This window comes from Panthera uncia, assembly GCF_023721935.1.
Source record: "Panthera uncia isolate 11264 chromosome A1 unlocalized genomic scaffold, Puncia_PCG_1.0 HiC_scaffold_17, whole genome shotgun sequence".
NCBI classification, from domain to species: Eukaryota; Metazoa; Chordata; class Mammalia; order Carnivora; family Felidae; genus Panthera; species Panthera uncia.
In genome coordinates, this window is record NW_026057577.1 from 88,705,544 (window position 1) to 88,724,946 (window position 19,403).

General features: G+C 39.3%; 1 protein-coding gene across 3 annotated transcripts in view; it reads right to left on the bottom strand.

The window, feature by feature from the left end:
* Nucleotides 1–19,403, bottom strand: part of SIMC1 (SUMO interacting motifs containing 1) — a 77,160-nt gene that overhangs the window by 35,242 nt on the left and 22,515 nt on the right. For 2 of the 3 annotated variants that reach the window (XM_049648616.1, XM_049648614.1), the window contains exons 2-4: nt 10,146–11,636; nt 6,078–6,325; nt 5,279–5,348 (exon numbers count right to left, since the gene is read on the bottom strand). In XM_049648616.1, the coding sequence (XP_049504573.1) occupies nt 5,279–5,348; nt 6,078–6,325; nt 10,146–11,636 (1,809 nt within the window). The remainder of the gene's footprint in view (nt 1–5,278; nt 5,349–6,077; nt 6,326–10,145; nt 11,637–19,403) is intronic. The other variant, XM_049648615.1, reaches the window with a different exon arrangement.

A 19,403-nucleotide genomic window follows, 5' to 3' on the forward strand; every position in this document is an offset into this window, starting at 1 on the left:
GTGTGTTAATTTTGTATCCTGCAACCTTGCTGAATTTGCCTATTAGCTGTAACAATCTTCCTGTGTGGAATCCTTAGGGTTTTCTTCATATAAGATCATGTTATCTATGAACAGAGATAATTCTTGCTTTTAAATTCAGACGTCTTTTATTTCCTTCCTTGCCTAACTGCTTTGGTTAGAACTTCCAATACTATGTTGAATAGAAGGGACAAAAGCAGGTATTCTTGCTTTATTCCTGAACTTAGAGAAAAAGCTTGTAGTATTTCACCATTGAATATGGTTTGCTGGGGTTTTTCCATATAGGGTTTTTATGAGATAGTTTCCGTCTATTCCTAGTTTTTAGGATGAAAATGTGTTGAATCTTGTCAAATGCATTTTTTGCATCAATTGAGATGATCAGGTGGTTTCTGTCCTTCATTCTGTTAATATAGTGTATTTGATTGACTGATTTTTTATATTGAACCATCCTTGTATTCCCAGATAAATCCCACTTGATCATGATGTATATAATCCATATGATATGCTGCTGAATTTGGTTTGCTAGTATTTTGCTGAGGATTTTTGCATCGGTGTTCATAAGGGATATTGGTCTACAGTTTTCTTGTAGTGTTTATATCTGGTTTTAATATCAGGTTGATGCTGGTTTCACAGAATGAAGATACTTGCTATGAGATCTTTTAAAATCTATTGGGACTTGGGGCCCTGGGTGGCTCAGATGGTTAAATGTCTGACTCTTGGTTTCAGCTCAGGTCATGATCTCATGGTTTGTGAGTTTGAGCCCCGCATCAGGTTCTGCTCTGACAGCATGGAGCTGCTTCAGATCCTCCCCATCCCCCTCTCTCTGTCACTTCCTTGCTTGCCCTCTCTCTCTCAAAATAAATAAACTTAAAAATTTAAAATCTATTGGAACTTAATTTATGGCCTAAAATAAGGTCTTTCCTGGAATATGCCCCTTGTGCACCAAGAAGAAGGTGGGTACTGTTGTTGGTAGACTATTCTGCATATAATTATTAGATCTGGTTAGTTTATTGTGTTGCTTAATTTCTCTCTTTCCTTACTTATCTCCCATTCTGGTTATTCTATCCATTATTGAGAGTTGGGTATTGAAGTCTCCAACTATTAATATAGAACAATTTTTCCCTTTGGGGTGCCTGCGTGGCTCAGTTGGTTGGGCGTCTGACTTTGGCTCAGGTCATGATCTCACGGTGTGGGAGTTTCAGCCCCCATGTTGGGCTCTGGGCTGACAGCTTGGAGCCTGGAGCCTGTTTCAGATTCTGTGTCTCCCTCTCTCTCTCTGCCCCTCCCCTGCTCATGCTCTGTCTCTGTCTCAAAAATAAACATTAGAAAAAAAATTAAAAAGAACTATTTTTCCTTTTGATTCTATCAGTTTTTGCTTTGTATCTTGATGGTCTGTCATTAGGTATGTAAATATCTATGATTATTGTATCTCAGAGTTGTATTGAACCTTTTAATTAATACATAACGTCCTCCTTTGTCTCTTGTAACATTTTCTGACTTAAAGTCTATTTTGTCTCATATTAGTACAGCCAACTGTGCTCTTTTGGTTACTATTTGCATGGAATATCTTCTCCCATTCTTTCACTTTGAATCTACTTGTGTCTTTGGATCTAAAGTGTTTTTTGTAGATAGCATGTAGTTGGATCATGCCAATCTGTGTCTTTTGATTGGAGAGTTTAACCCATTTACATTTACATTTTAAAGTAATTGCTTATAAGGAAAGAGGGTCAGTCAGTAGAGAGTGTGACTTTTTTTTTTTTTTAATGTTTATTTATTTTTGAAGGAAAGACAGAGCATGAGTGGGGTGGGAGCAGAGAGAGATGGAGACACTGAATCAGAAGCAGGCTCCAGGCTCTGAGCTGTCAGCACAGAGCCCAACATAGGGCTCGAACTCATGAGCTGTGAGATCATGACCTGAGCCGAAGTTGGATGCTAAACTGACTATGCCACCCAGGCTCACCCTAGAGAGTGTGACTCTTGATAAGTTTGAGCCCCCTGTTGGGTGTAGAGATTACTTAAAAAAAATAATAAAAAGCAATTACTCATAAGGAAGGATGCACTTGTGTCATTGTACTGTTTTCTACATGCCTTATAGCTTTTTTGTCCCTCATTTCCTGCATTATTGTCTTTTGTTGTTAGTTGATTTTTTGTAGTGAAATGTTTACATTCCTTTGTTGCTTCCTTTTGTGTCTCTAGCTATTGTCTTTGTGGTTACCATAATAATTACGTTTAATATTCGGAAGTTAAAATACTCTAATTTGAATTTGTACAAGCTTAACTTCAATAACATATAAAAACTGTTCCTTTACAGCTCTGTCCCTTACTATCTTGGTTGTTGATGTCACATAACTACATCTTCATACAAAACAAATAATTCTTTTAAATGCATTAGTGTCTTTCATTACATAGAAAGCAAAATGTGGCGTTTCAAAGTTATAGTAATACTGGCTTTTAGACTAATAATTATGAAACTTATATTAGTCACTTAACCATATAGAAAACCAAACATTATAAATTGTTGTTACAATCATAGTTTTTGTAATTGTCCATGTATTTACCTTTACTGACATCTTTGTTTCTTCATATGGCTCAAGTAATTGTTCAGTGTTTCATTTTACTCTGCAGGATTCCCTTTAGGCTTTTTTTTTTTGCTGGGCAGGGCTAGTGGAAATGAACTCCCTCAGCTTTTGTTTATCTAGGGAGGTCTTTATTTCTGCCTCATTTTTGAAAAGCAGCTTTGTTGAACATGGAACTCTTGGTTGAGTTTTATTCTTTAGCACTTTGAATATATTAGCCCACTAACTTCTGGCCTCCAAAATTTCTGATGAGAAATCTGCTGATAATCTTATTGAGACCTTGTATGTGATGTGTTGCTTCTCTCCTGCTGCTCTCCCTCATTTTTGAAGGATGGTTTGGCCAGATATAGTATTTTTGGTTAAGAGCTTTTTTTCCTTCAGCATTTTGAATATATCACCCAACTGCCTTGTGACTTGCAAGAGATTCTGCTAAAAACCTTGCATGCGGTGAGCCACTTTTTTCTTGCTGTTTTCAAGATTCTGTCTTTATGTTTTGTTAACTTTTGACACTTGATTTAACGTGTCTTGGTGTGGGTCTCTGGTTTAACTTCATTGGAGTTGAACTTCACAAATCTGTATATCCATTTCTTTCCTCAGGTTTGGGGAGTTTGGGGTCATTATTTTCTCAAGTAAGTTCTCTGCCCCTTTCTCTCTTCTTCTGGGGCTCTCATAATACATATATGGCCCACTTAATAATGTCCCATGGTCCCTTAGGCTCTCTTCCATTTTCTTCATTGTATTTTCTTTTTGCTCTTCTGTCTCAATGATTTCAAATGACCTGTCTTCAAGTTCATTGCCAGTTTTCTTTTGCCTGGTCAAGTACGCTGTTGAATCCTTCTAGTGAATTTTTCAATTCAGTTACACTTTTCAGGTCCAGAATATGTTTGATTCTAATAGTTTCTTGTTTAATACTCTCATTTTGTTCACACATAATTTTCATGCTGCAGTTAGTTGTCTATCTCTGCTCTCTTTTAGTTCCTTGTACATTTTTAAGATAGTTCAAAAACACTCTTTTGTCAGGGGGGCACCATTTAAGCGTCCAGCTCTTGATTTCAGCTCAGGTCATGATCTCATGGTTGTGAGATCTAGCCCCACGTCAGGCTCTGCACTGAGTGTGTGCTTTTATCTGTCTTAATTTCCCAAATGGCTTGCCTTTGTCTCAGGAGCCACAATCTCTTGCTTCCCTGGTACCTGCCTGTGGAACTGCATACTCCTTGCAGCTCTAACATGTGGCAGTGCTCACCTGTCTTTTCAGCAGCTTCCAAACTATACCACTATTCCCATCAGTGATCTGAGTCGGGTGAGAAAACAACTGTCCCTTGCGCAGCTCCCTAACAAGCCAGGACACTGGCTCAAAGTCCACCTTTTTGTTTCCTTCTTGAGGGAGGAGCCGGGGCATGTGAAGTTTCCTTCCAGTTGCACCATGATAAGCAGGGTCGGGGGAGGGGTATGGGCACACCAAATAACACAAATCTTCCTACTCCTTTCATTGAGCCCCTTCTCGATTATGCATTCTCTTGGGTACTGAGGCTTCTCAACTGATCTCCAGAGTTTTCACAAAAGTATTCTGGTCCGTATGTTTTTCTTAATTTGGCGTCTCCATGGAGAACAATAGCCTGGAGCTTGTTTATCATCTATGTGATGTTTCCCAGATCATTCTTAAAGCCCTCAATTATTCTGCTCCAATCTGGACTGACTGCTTTGTAGGTCTACTATTCACCATAATTTTAGGAATTCTCTGTATTATTCTCTTGGATTAGATCTAGTGTTCCCTGGATCCTGTGCCACCCTCTTTCTTAATCCCTTCTTCTTTAGATGCATATCTTCAGGTAACTGAAGAAATGGGTGTGAGGATATTTTTTCAAGTTCCCACATGTCTGGAAATGTCTTTATGTTACACTCATACTTGAATAATAGTTTTGTTGAGTATGGAATTCTAAGCTGAAAATAATTTGTTCCATCCAAGTGCTCTGGGTGAGCAGACAGAATCCTGGCCATTTAGAGATCCCTAAAAGTCAGAATGCAGAAGACTTCTTTTCTGCAGCACCAACTCTATACTAGGTGCCTTTGTTTATGACGGATGTTTCATTCAATGTCTTCAGAAAATAAGCGCTCTGACTTTTCGCCTGAAGGGTAGGTAACCTGATGACTGAACTTTCTGTACTCAAGAATGGAAAGACTGTCAGTTCTATCTGCAAACTTTCAACAGATTTACAGCCCACATCTGACTCTAACCCTCTTGTATATATTGTGTTTCTGAGTTGCAAACCTCTTTACTCTAAAGGGAGATTTCCTTTCTCCTTGACTGCAGCCACCTCTACATGTATTACAGCCTATGGCTTTCTCTGCCTAGCTTCACCAGTCAACACTTACATTTCCTTTAGTGCTTCTAGTTTTCATTCAAATCTATTGCCCTTCCCCTTATTTTCATTGCCATGGATTTATACCTTTCACTATTCATCTACTATTATTTTCAATGGGATCTCAAGAAGGAGAGGGATAAGTGAAGGTACTCAATTTTGAATTGGAAGACAGCACATACCATTTCAAAAGGAGTTTTTTGGTGAGGGTGGGAATATAAGCATGGAATAATGGCAAAGACTTTACTACCAGATTTGTCATCACTTTTGTTTCTAGTTAAAACTTCCTATGCAAAAGATACACCCTCATAATTGTTATGTTACCTCTTCCTCCATGACATAAGTGAGCAGCTTCCAGTCCCACTCCACTGTCTTGGCATTAGCTGGATGTAGCCTGAAATTCAAGGGACATCAATTAGAATTCTAGAGGGTATAGTGGAAGAAGGGATGGGATCTGGAAGATGACAGAAACAAAAAAACCTCCTCTTATCCTCACTGCTTTTGTCTATCCTTTGACATGATACCATGTCATCTGACGGTAGTAGAACTTCAGTTTTTTTGCTACCCAGTATTCGCTTCTCTTTTGGAAGACATCAGCACCCCAATTTTGCCTTGAAGAAATCAACTCTTTATTGCTATTAGCCCATTAGCTTTACCCTACCAGGATCCCAGCCCATGAAGTATATTGAGCCAATCATGATATTCTATCCCTCAGTTCAGTGATTGGTTCAAAAATGGGCTCATGTCCTATGTTATTGCAATTAAAGCCTACAAGACTAAATTTCAGAACTTTTATGTGATTATAAAGGAAGTGGGCTTTCTCTCACAAAAGCTGGAGGCTGAGAAGACTACTATGTGGAGCCTCAAGAGAGAAGCAAAGCAGGAAAATGGATCCTGGTAACCATTCTGAACTGAATTAAGTCTTATTCCTAGGCTTCTAGTAAAATAAATAATTAAATTCTCTTTTATCAGCTGTTACAGCCAGTTTGGATTGGGTTTCCCATTAGTTGCAATCCAAATAACACTAATACACTAAGTCACCCTCTCTAATTGGTTAGCTCAATCAAGCTCAGGCAAGAGAAAGATGTGCCCTGAGTCCAGATTCTCTAGGAGATTCACCAACATCAAAGGTTCATACTGTTGAATTTTCATGAGAAGCATATAGGCCTCCTTCAGTACATCCACGGTCTCAGAGCCACTGAGCAGGATTTTCTGGATGATGTGAGCCACAATTTCTCTGGGTGGGTAATGCTGGGGTGACACAAAGTCCATCAAAAACTGCACCGTCCCCAGGGGAAAATTTTCTTCAATGGTGTTTGTTACCATTCTTAGTCTTCGATGAGGAATGGGTTCTAGTTTTTGACTTTTACTCTGTAGAGATAAAAATAAACCAATTAGAACAGGTTTCTATAGACATATATACACAGGATCTGAAACAGATTCAAGACAGCAAAATTTTCCATGCATTTGAAAAATAAAAAATAAAAAGACTGAAAAGCCTTATCTAAAAAACTTTCAACGACATGGAAAAATACTTATATTAAGTTAAAAAATAAACATTCACAGTTCTACATATAATCTGATTTCATCTGTGCTAAAAGCACAGAAAAGAAGTACAAGAGTCAAGAGCTAGCCTAAGTAGATTTTGGAGTGAAGGTGGGAAGATAGGGTAGTTGTGATACTATTATCAGATACTTAGATAAAGAGAGGGAGACACAGAATCCCAAGCAGGCTCCAGGTTCTGAGCTGTCAGCACAGAGCCTGATGTGGGGCTCAAACTCACGAACTGTGAGATCATGACCTGAGCTGAAGTCGGACGCTTAACCGATTGAGCCACCCAGGTGGTCCGAAAGATGCTTTAAATATGTTTTATTGTTAAAATAAGATCCCATTTTATTGATTTACTGTCAACAGTAAATGTTAAGTTGCTTCCCTCCCACCTCCCAAAAGTATGTATATAAAGACTGGGAGAGAACATGTGAAAAGTGGTTTTCTATTATCTGGGGTGCTGGAATTACAGATGTTTTGCCTCTATACGTTCTTCTGTATGTTGCCATAATAGATACATATTACTTTCACAATCAAAAGGAAAAACATGAAAAAGTTTTCTGACATCAGAATATAATAACAATAATGACGATAATTTTTGAACATTTGACTTATCCTCATCTTAATTCTCACAGCCCTACTACTACTATTATTATTCCTACTATATAGATAAGGAAGCTGAGGTTTAGAGAGTAAGGACTTGTTATGCAACAAATGTCAGAAGCTGGTTTCACACATGGGTGGTGTAACCCCATATCTACCCTCTAAATTCATACTACCTCTCAACAACAAAACCAATAATAATAAATATATTTTTGTTAAAAATCCCCATTAAAATATTTTAAATGCCTATGTTTAAAAAGGCAACTGAGCAGCAAGTATTATTTTTAAAATCTGAGAATAAGTATTAAACCTATTATTTTACTTTATTATTATTTTTTTAATTTTACAGAGAGAGAGAGAGAGAGCGAGAGAGAGAGCACGCATGAGTGGGGAAGAGGGGCAGAGAAAGAGAGAGAAAATCTTTTTTTTTTATTTTTATTTTTTTAACATTTATTTATTTTTGAGACAGAGACAGAGCACGAACGGGGAAGGGTCAGAGAGAGAGAGAGAGACACAGAATCTGAAACAAGCTCCAGGCTCTGAGCTGTCAGCACAGAGCCCGACGCGGGGCTCGAACTCACGGACCGCGAGATCATGACCTGAGCTGAAGTCGGACCCTTAACCGACTGAGCCACCCAGGCGCCCCGAGAAAATCTTAAGCAGGCTCCATGTCCAGTGCGGACCCGATGTGGGGTTTGATCTCATGACCCTGGGATCATGACCTGGGCCAAAATCAAGAGCTGGATGCTCAACTGACTGAGCCACTCAGGCACCCCAAGTATTAAATTTAAAACATCAACCAAAGGTCTGACAGCTTATATATGACAGTAAAACAGTGATGACTAGAATTGTCCTTCCAGAAAATTTTCCGGAGAAGTCTAGTTAGCTTTCCTTATGCCTCACATCACCTAAGGGTAACCCCTTATCTCACTGATCAGAGACCAATACTGTACATGTCATGTAATGAAAATTAAGAGCCAGAGAAGAGAAAAACAAAAAACAACATTGCTTTTGTGACTATTTCACATGTGAGGCACTTTACCTATATTTGAACCTATATTATGCATTTCTTGCCTACAAATGGGGACATCTACAGCAGATAAAGTTTACAAATTCTTTTGATGCCCATATACTTAAGGGGAACTAAGACTTATATTTCTTTAGGCCTTGAAAGGTGGCTTTGTGCTTTATGTATTTACTTTTAGGTCAAACAACTTTATGATATGAGCATTATAACTTATTTTAGAGTAAACAAAGAAAGACTCAGAGGAGTTAAGGCCAAAGGCTGGTAGGCGGCAGGCAGCGTGGGGACTGGCTAAGAAGTTCTGGGGGGAAAACGACCTGGTTGAAGAAGTACTTATTAAAAGCCCAAAAGAAATAATAGGAGAGACCAAAAAGATTTACAGATGGATTCTAGATGGCCGAAGTTCTTTAAGGTAAGAAATAAAGATGAGGAAGAAAAATCCCCTTTGTTTGGCCTAACTGCCATCTTATAATCCAAGCTGTGTTTACACAGAAAGGGGATGTGGCGTCCCATTTGCATCCACTGGCGGCCTCGCTACTTTGTGCAGCACTTACAAAGCACTACGGCCTTGACTAAGGAAACACAAACTCTCTCAAGTCCTCCAAATGCTCTTGATAATGGACTGATATATCACCATCCTGAGGCAAACCCACAGGAATAAAGAGAATGAGCTAGGGTAGTTAGGGAGAGTCATTCAGAAAGAGAAGACATAAAACGTATTAGAAGATACAACAACAATTAAAATGAGAGAAAAAAATTCAATCTTCAAGGCCAAATCGATGTGAATGCCTGAAACAGGCCACATGGGATTCCTGATTGCTCCAAGAATGCACCTTCTGAATTCATGGACTACCTCAAGCCAGTCTTTTTTTTTTTTTTTAAGGTTTATATATTTATTTATTGTGAGGGAGAGTGAGCCTGAGCCAGGGAGGGGCAGAGAGAGAGAGAGAGAGAGAGAGAGAGAGAGAGAGAATTCCAAGCAGGCTCCGCATTGTTGGTGAAGAGCCTGACTTGGGGTTTGACCTCATGAACCATGAGATCATGACCTGAGCTGAAATCAAGAGTCAGAGGCTTAACCAACTGAGCCACACAGGTGCCCCTCAAGCCAGTCTTCTTAACATTGAGAATATGGTTATGGATGATGAAAAAATAGCTTCATATTGTAAAACCTAGCCACAAACTTTTTCTTACATCTGCTAAGAAAAGCATCTGGTTTAGTTCTCACAGCTTAATAAAGACCAATGGGAAGTAGCATTTCCATTAAAATCTTTTTTTTTAATGTTTATTTATTTTTGAGAGAGAGAGAGAGAGAGAGAGAGAGAGAGAGAGAGAGAGAGAGGAAGTGTGCATGCACTCATGAAGAGGGGAGGGGCAGAGAGAGAAGGAGACAGAGACTCCCAAGCAGGTTCTGCACTGTCAGTGCAGAACCTGTGGGGTGGGAGGGGGGTCAGGTTCGAATTCATGAACTGTGAGATCATAACCTGAGCTAAAATCAAGACTTGGTTGCTTAACTGACTGAGCCAGCCAGGCGCCCCTCCCATTAAAATCTTAAAACCGAATTTCCTCCCCAAAAGTCAGAAAGTAATAATTTTGGAAGCACTGAAGTGTCAAGGGTATCACTATTTCTGTGATATGGGAGCTGTAATAAGGGCATCAGGAAGGGAAAGGCATAGGAATTGAAGAGAAGCATTTGATGAAGACCTATAATGAGCCAGACACTCTAACAGACACTTTTACATATGTTATGTCATTTAATGATCCTGTGAGGTATGTTTTTATCTCCATTTTACGTATAGGATAGAAGCTAAGGCTCAGAAAGGTAAAGTGACTTCTACAGTGCCAGTTTTTCACTGTGGGGGTGAAATTTGAACCCAGGTCTGACTCTACACTACATGGTTCCACAAGTGGAGGAAAGATAAAAATATCAAATTTATACTGGGCCTGTTCTTTCATGCATATTTATGCTAGGCCTATACAAAGGACACCTAATCCCTAGAGGAAGACATATTAGCTCACCTCTCTTGTGTCTTTATCTGGTATTAGTGTCTGGAAGAAGAGGTGATGCACTGGAGGTCGTAAGAAGTACTTCAGTCTATGCAGGCATGGTCTGCTGTATAACCCACCTTGTGGTGTTCGTGCTTGTACCTGGGCAGACTCGGGGTTAGCAGGCTCTGACAGTGATCTCTCTTTTCTAGCTGGTGTTTCTGTAGCAGAGAGCCAAGGAACTTTCTCTAAGGAAGTTTCAAACTGTGGAGACTGTGGACTGGGAGAGGACCTTGGAGAAGATGGAGCTGAGACATCCATAGGGATGTCATGGTTCTGTATATCATTTTGGGGAGGGTCAGGCCAGTCTTGTCGTAAGTGAGGCAAATCTCCAAGTGAGCGTAGCATGTCTCCTGGCAAGCAAGGCACGTCTCCAGCTGAACGGAACATATCTCCTGGGAAGTGTGGGACTTCTCCAGGTGAACGTGGCACGCTTTCTGGTGACTGTGGCGCATCTGCTGGTGACTGTGGCATGTCTGATGGTGACTGTGACGTGCTTACTGGTGACTGTGGCACATGTCTTGGTGACCGTGGCACGTCTTCTGGCGACTGTGGTGTGTCTCTTGATGACTGTGGCACATCTCCCAGTGACTGTGGCATATCCCGTAAGTGTGCCACATCTTGTGGATATGATATGTTTTGAGGTGGGCCTGGTACATCTTGAGGTAGGCCCAGAGAGTCTTGAGGTGGGCACAGTGAGTCTTGAGGTGGGCTGGGTGAGTACTGAGGTCGCCACGATGAGTCTTGAGGTGGGCTTGGCACATTCTGCTGAGGGCATGGCATCTCTTGAGGAGGGCATGGAACTTCTTGAGGCGGGTGAGGCAAAGCTTGTAGTTGGCACTGCATGGTTTGTGGTGGGCATGACAAGGCTCGTGGTGGGCACGAGGAGGCTCGTGGTGGACAGGGCGAGGCTCGCAGTGGGCATGGCAAGGCTCGCAGTGGGCATGGCAAGGCTTGTGGTGGGCAAGGCACATCTTGCTGTGGGGTTGGCAAGGGTGCCCTCTGATTGCTGCTGCTACCATTATTGCTTGTTGGGGAACGGGAGTGAACATCTGAAGATAGCTGTAGGCTTGCCAAGAAGCCAAGGTCACCTTTGAATGCAGTTGAGCTGCAATTTGGCTCTGCTGCATAAATAGAGTCCCCACTGACGGATGTAGGAGGTTGTGGACCTTCAAATGCGGTTTCTTCCAAAAGGTCCAAATCCACAGGATCGCTGTTAATGATTCTCCGTGCTGCAGGCCGAGAGCTTCTGTCTACCCGCCCTTCCATCACCTCTTTGCTGGAGAGGCTGGCACATGTCTGAAGACTGGCTGGCTCCTTCTGGGAAGGAGCAACAGGTTCTAGGGTCAAGTCAAGAGTGGCAATAGGTCTATTTTCTTCTTCAGTTCTTGTCAGGTCAATCACACAGAGTCCATTGCGATCCTTTGCCCTTGGTCTGGTTTCTCTGGTTAAGTCAATGAAGTCCTGTTAAAATATTATGAGAATATAAGTGGTCAAGTAGGGAGCCTTTGCTTTATCTAAGAAGATCTGCATCTGAGCTTTTAAGGATAATCATATTTTACCTTTTCACTTCACTGAAAATTTATACATTTTATATACCATAAGCATTAGTATTTCCTTTGGTCAAAATTTTGCTACTGTCAATCTGTCAATTTCTATACCATCTTAAATTATCCAAATGCCACATGCATATAACTGAGGGCATAGTGGGAAATTTTTTCTGATCCAAGATAAATAGGGGAGTTGTAGGGAAGATTGTAACCTTAAGTCACAAGGGAAAAAGCAACCTTTGTTTGGAAAAGCAACTTACTTACTTACTTACAACAGAAACTAAAGAAGGTAAGCTAATATAAGAGAATCTACTATGTGCTAAGAACATGTTGAGTGCTTGCACGTATCTTTAACTTTCACAATATCCCTATCAGGTAGGCCTTATAATCTCCATTACACAGATGGGGAAAATGGAGTTCAGAAGAGTTAGGTCATTACCTAAGGATTATACAATTAAGTCACAGACACACACATTCAAACCCAGGTCCGTTTCCTTTTTTCTCTGTACAACTTCATTCAATATATAATTACCTTATAGTCAGATATGTAGAGTAATGCAATAACAGTTATAAAACCAACAGTGTAAGTCTGAGCCCTAACTAGGTTCATTATTGGAAAACCTCCTATCTTTACCTCCATTCCTTGCCAAAATGATTAGGTACTTCATAAACCCTAATGACACCTGCCCATGGTACTAAAATCAATCTCTGTGCCATACACATGTTAAAATATTGTACTCCCTTTCAACTCTCAAAACTGTCTCAGTGTGGATGAAAATTAATAGCCTAATTATCCATCAATCTCATTGATGAATATGAATGCAAATATTCTCTATGAAGTATTAGTAAATCCAGTATTTAAAAAAAAAGTTCCATTTCTCATCAGAAGGGCTAGCTAGATACTCTGCTCAACCAACCTAATAAAAGTGAGAAATTATATACAAATGTAAAAACACGGGAGAGGTTATAACAAGAAAAACTGACCAAAAAGAAAGCCAGTGTACCTATATTAATGTCAGACAAAGTAGATTTCAAGGAATATAGTGTTACTAGAGATAAAGAGGCTACTGTACAATAAAAGACTTATTTCATCAAGATATAATAATTTTAAAACTATATGCCTAATAACAGTCTCCATAAAGCAAAAACAGATACAAGGAGAAAAAGGAATATCCAGTCATTGTAAGAAACTTTTACATGTCTTTCTTGATTGATAGATTACTCAAACAAAAAAATTATTATGGATACAAAAGATTTGAACACTTTTTTTACAGTTTTAATTTGAGAGACAGAGAGAAAAAGAGGGGGTGGGGTGGGGCAGGGAGAGAGAATCCCAAGCAGGCTTTACACTGTCAGTGCAGAGAGTGACGCAGGGCTTGAACTCATGAACTGCGAGATCATGACCTGACCTGAAATCAAGAGTTGGACACTTAACCGACTGAGCCACCCAGGTACCCCAAGATTTGAACACATTTAGTAAGCTGCATCTGAAGGACTCAGAATAGATATTCACAATTACACGAAATATTTACAAAAATTGACCACAAACCAGGAGTCAAAGTACATCTTAGTCAATGTCAAAAAGATTATCACTCAGGCCAAAATACTATTAGGCTAGGAAGCAGCACAAAAGAGTAACTAGGAAAAACTCCATATAACTGCAAATAGGTCAAAGGAGGAATCACAAATTAGAGAAATTTTAGAACTGAACAATAACAAAAATACCAGTTATTAAAATGTGGCATGCAGAATCACTATGTAGAAAAAAATGCACACTTACACACTTAATTAGAAAAGTGGAATGGAAGAAAATTAACGTGCTAAGCACAAACCTTTTGATAGCAGAAAAAGGAAAAAATACCCCAAAGAAAGCAGAACAGAGGAAATAAGGAGAGCAGAAATGAATGAAACAGAGAACACAGCAGAGAAGTGCAACAATGTTACAGGTTGTTCTTCTAAAAGATTATTAAAATTGGCAAACATCTGAGAAGAAATTTGAGAACAAAGGCACAAATAACCAATATTAAGAATGAAAATAGGACAAAATTACAGATGTTTTTAAGATAAAAAAGATTAGAAGATGTTATGAATAATTTTATGTCGAAAAAACTTGGGAACTTGGATGAAACAGATAAATCCCTGGAAAAATAAAGCTTAGCAAAACTGACTCAAGAAACTGGGTGATGGGTACATGGGGGATCATTATACAATTTGCTATATTTTTCATGTTTGAGATTTTCCTTAATGAAAAGACATTTTTAAGTTGACTCAAGAAGAAAGAAAAAAATCAAAATAGTCCTTTAACCAATAAAGAAATAAATCAGTAGTTGAAATTTTTTTCCATCAAAAAACTCCAGGTCAAGGTGATTTTAGAAATCACCTGTTTAGTTTTGCTAAAAATTCAAGGAAAAAATTATTCTACTTTTATACAAGTTATTTGAGAGTATAAAAAAAATGAAGGGCTACCTCTGACTCCTATTATGACTTAGCATACACTTGATACACAATCTGAAAGAAGGAAATGTTATGTCACTATCACTTGTGTACACAGACATAAAAATTCTAAACAAAACACTATTAAACTAAATCCAGCACAACCGAGATGAGTTTACCTAGAAATCACAGCTAGCTTAGCATTAAAAAAAAAATCAATTAATATAACTCATCACATAAAGGAGAAAATCATATGATCATGTGAAGAGGCCAAAAAGCATTTGATAACACATTCAACATCCATTCTTAAAAAGAGGGGGGAAAAAAAACCCTCAAATAGAAATAGAAGAAAACATACTTATCTATTAAAAGTTATTTCCAAAGCACATATAGTAAACATTACACTGAAACACTGAAAACATTCCCTGTAAAATCAGAAGCACATCAAAGATGCTTACTGTTGCTAATTCTATTCAGCAGTGTACCAACGTTGTATATGCAATGCAGGAAAATATGATATAAAAATTGTAAAAATTAGAAAATAAAACTGTCCTTCATGAATAATATGATTATTTACATGAAAAACTCAAAAGAATCTATAGATAAATATCAGAATAAGAGCATTTAGGGGCGCCTGGGTGGCGCAGTCGGTTAAGCGTTCGACGTCAGCCGGGTCACGATCTCGTGGTCCGTGAGTTCGAGCCCCGCGTCAGGCTCTGGGCTGATGGCTTGGAGCCTGGAGCCTGCTTCCGATTCTGTGTCTCCCTCTCTCTCTGCCCCTCCCCCGTTCATGCTCTGTCTCTCTCTGTCCCAAAAATAAATAAAAAACGTTGAAAAAAAAAAAAAGAATAAGAGCATTTATCATGGTTGTTGGATATAAAAATTACATTTTTTTAATACTTCAACAACAGTAGCCTCATGTTGTATAACTCCCACATCTCACAACTTCAGGGGAAATCATTCATATTATATTCTATATGAATTATGCCATCTAGGGCAAAATTCTAGGCAATCCATACAATATCAACACAAAAAACATATACATGTATATGAATGTGTTTGTATATATTTGTATACACATGCATGTGCACATATGCACACACACACTACAGGTGGTAGTTATTTTTTTAAACATTTGTTTACTTATTTTGGGAGAGAGCGTGCATGCGAGCAGGAGAGGGGAAGAGAGGGAGAGAGAAAATCCCAAGCAGGCTCCACACTCAGTACAGAGCCCAATGCAGGGCTTGATTCCACAACCATGAAATCAGAACCTAAGCTGAAATCAAGAGTCTGACACTTAACTGACTGAGCCACCCAGATGACCCCCCCTTTAAAAAAAAAAAAAAGTTTGTTTACTTATTATGTGGTAGTTATTTTTGTGGGTTGCCAAACATTTCCATGATACATGGTAGACTGTAGTTCCTGAATCCCATGACTAGGTGGAGTCATGTGATTAATTCTGCCCAATAAATTATGAGGGGAAGTAACATGTATTACTCCTGGGCTGGGCCTTTCTGGATGCAGACACTCCAAAGGTTTCTTTTCCTTCTGATGTGTCTGTCTCATGGCCATGTTCAAGATAATGGCAACTCTGTCAGCCTGTGTCTCCACAGGACTATGATATGCAGACATCCCTCCTCCTCTACCCCACCTGCAATGGGCATGTAGTAGTGTGAATGGAAATAAACCTTGTTTTAAGCCACAGTATAACATAGCTTATCCTGACAAACACAGTACCTGGGAACAAATTTAACTAGAGATGTGCAAGACCTGTGCAAAAAAATATTAGGGAAGCATACTGAAGAACCCTAACATAGGCATAAATAAATGAAAGTATATACCACTGTCCATGAATTAGAAGACTCAATGTAATAAATATGCCATTCTCCCCAAACTGACATACAAATTCAGTACCATCTCAATGTCTAAGCAGGTTTTACTGAGGAACTTAGAAGTTAACTCTAAAATTTGAAAGGAAAGGGGCGCCTGGGTGGCTCAGTGGGTTGAGCATCCGACTTTGGCTCAGGTCATAATCTCACAGTTTGTGAGTTTGAGCCCCAGATAGGGCTCTGTGCTGACAGCTCAGAGCCTAGAGCCTGCTTCAGATTCTGTGTCTCCCTCTCTCTCTGACCCTCCCCCGTTCATGCTCTGTCTCTCTCTGTCTCAAAATAAATAAACGTTAAAAAAAATTAAAAAGTGTTTAAAAAAAAAAGATTATGAAGAAAAGGATGCAACTTTAAATGGTACCACTATCCATTCAGGGAGAAAAATGAAATCAGATCTTAACTTCATGCCAAAATCATAAATCAATTTCAGATTTATTAAAGAAATGAAAAACCCAATTAAAATTTTTTTAGGAAAAAAAACAAGAGAACATCTTTATAATATTTGTGTAAGGAAGGATTTCTTAAGATACAAAGGGTAAACCATAAAGGAATATTTGACTACATCAAAATTAGGACTTACTGTTTATCAAAAGTACTTTAAAGTTGTAAGACAAGCCACAAACTAGAAGGAACTTGCCAGTGACTGACTTGGGAATACTATGTAGAGATGAAAATGTCAAATTAAAGGCACATGCGATAACATTAACTGTTTTAGAAGATGTTATTTATTTAAAAAAAAAAATTTTTTTTTAACGTTTATTTATTTTTGAGACAGAGAGAGACAGAGCATGAACGGGGGAGGGTCAGAGAGAGAGGGAGACACAGAATCTGAAACAGGCTCCAGGCTCTGAGCTGTCAGCACAGAGCCCGACGCGGGGCTTGAACTCACGGACCACGAGATGATGACCTGAGCTGAAGTCGGACGCTTAACCAACTGAGCCACCCAGGCGCCCCATAGAAGATTTTATTTTTTTTAAGTAATCTCTACACCCAACTTGGGGCTTGAACTTAACAACACGGAGATCAAGAGTTGCACACTCTACTGACTGAGCCAGCCAGGCACCCCAACAGTGATTAATTTTATAAACATAATATTGAAGCTAAAAGAAAAACAAAAGAGAATAACATACAATATGATTCTGTGATATTGTGATATACAGTAGTCCCCCCTTGTCCACAGGGGATACTTTCCAAGACCCTCAGTGAAGGTGTAAAATCGCAGATGATACTGAACCCTACGTGTTTTCTCCTATGCATACATTCCTATGATAAAATTTAATTTTTAAATTAGGCAAAGTAAAAGATTAATGACCATAACTCATAATAAGAGGAAACAATTATAACAATATACCGTAATAAAAGTTATGTGATTGTGGTTTCTGTCTCAAAATAACTTCTTGTACTATACTCCTCCTTTTTGTGATGATGTGAGATGATAAAACGCCTATGTGATGAGATGAGTGAGGTGAATGGTGGATGTAGGCGTTGTGATGAAGTGTTAGGCTACTATGGACCTTCTAATGATATGTCAGAAGGGGGTCATTGTCTTAGAAACTGCACCTGACCCTGGGTCACTGAAACCTCAGAAAGTGAAACTGAAGAAAGGAGGGGACTACTGTCTTGGTCCTTATCCCTGGTTCCCGGTAGAACTCCAGTAAACCCCTGTAATTTGCTGAGTGATAGGGTAAGAGGACTGTCTTTTGTTATTCATAAGTCCCTTTCAACCATACCTGAGTTTGCTAATGACTGAAAACCCCTACACAGCTTCAGGATTGGGGCTAGTTGTCAGAGGAACCAACCAGGCGTTTAGAGGGTTAGAATTTTCAGCCCTACTTCCTCAGTCTCTGGGGAGGGGAGAGGAGCTGGAGATTGAGTTAATCACCAATGGCTAACGATTTTAATCAACAAGACTCATGTCATGGAGCCTCCATAAAAGTCCTAAGCAACAGTTTGGAGAGCTTCCAGGTTGGTGAATACATCCACATACCAGTAGGGAGGCATACCTCAAACTCCAGGGGGTCAGAAGCTCCTGCACTCGGGACCCTTCTGGACCTTGCCCTATGTACCTCTTCATCTGGACCTTGCCCTATGTACCTCTTCATCTGGCTGTTCACTTGCATCCTTTATAATAAACTGGTAATAGTAAGTAAAGTGTTTCCCTGAGTTCTGTGAACTGTTATTATCAAAACTTAGGAAGGGGGTCATGGGAACCCCCAATTTATAGCCAAGTTGGACAGAATGGTGGGTAACTAGGGGCCCAACGACTTGTGACTGGCATCTGTATGGGGGGCAGTCATGTGGGACTGAGCCCTTAACCTGTGGGTTCTGCACTAATTCCAGGTAGTATCAGAATTGAGTGAAACTGTAGGGACACTCAGTGATGTCCAGAGTTGGAGAATTAGTTAGTATGAGGAAAAACTCCCCACACGTTTGGTATCAGAAATGATGTGAACAGAGAAATAGCGTTTTCATTTAGATTCCATTCATATAAAGTCCAAAAACAGGCAGAAGCAAACTATGTTATTTAGGTACACACATATAGTAAAACTATAGCGAAAAGCAAGTGAGCATCACGAAAATTAGGAAGTAGTTGGGAGGAGGAGGGTGGCAAGGCATGGAGGTAGAATATACATTGAACAAAGAAACATATCCACAGCTTTTATAATACAGGCAATATGGCTGCATGGGCTTTAACTTAATTTGTTCTACTATATGTTTGCTTTATACATTCCCTCCCCTGCCGCCGTGTGTGTGTGCGTGCAATGTATATCTATATACACATTTTTTTTTTAAGTTTACTTATCTATTTTGAGAGAAAGAGTGGGGGGAAGGAGGGAGGGAAGGAGAGAGACAGAGAGAGAGGCAGAGAGAGTGAATCCCAAACAGGCTCTGCACTGTCAGGGCAGAGTCTGACGTGGGGCCTAAATTCACAAACTGTGGGATCATGATCTGAGCTGAAACCAAGAGTCAGACACTTACCGAATGAGTCATTCATGCACACCTATACACATATTAAAAAAAAAAAACAAAGTTAAAAAGTCTGTGGAGTAAACTTCTTAGGAAATTTCAAGACCCACGTGAAGAAAACTTTAAAAAAGCCCATTTAAGTAAGGATCCTAAATGTCTAAATGCATGAAAACACTATTCTACCACTATCGTGTAGAAAGATGCAGCATTGTAGGATAGCAAATCTTTCTACGTTAATCTGTTCATTTAAAATGCTGAGGATTTTTAGAAAATGTGACAGAATGACATTAAAGTTTAATTATAATGTGTGAAATTTTGATTAAGAAAATAAAAGTGTTGCTAATTAACAAATGGAGGGAAGCCTTTCACAATATATATGTGTATCAAATCACCGC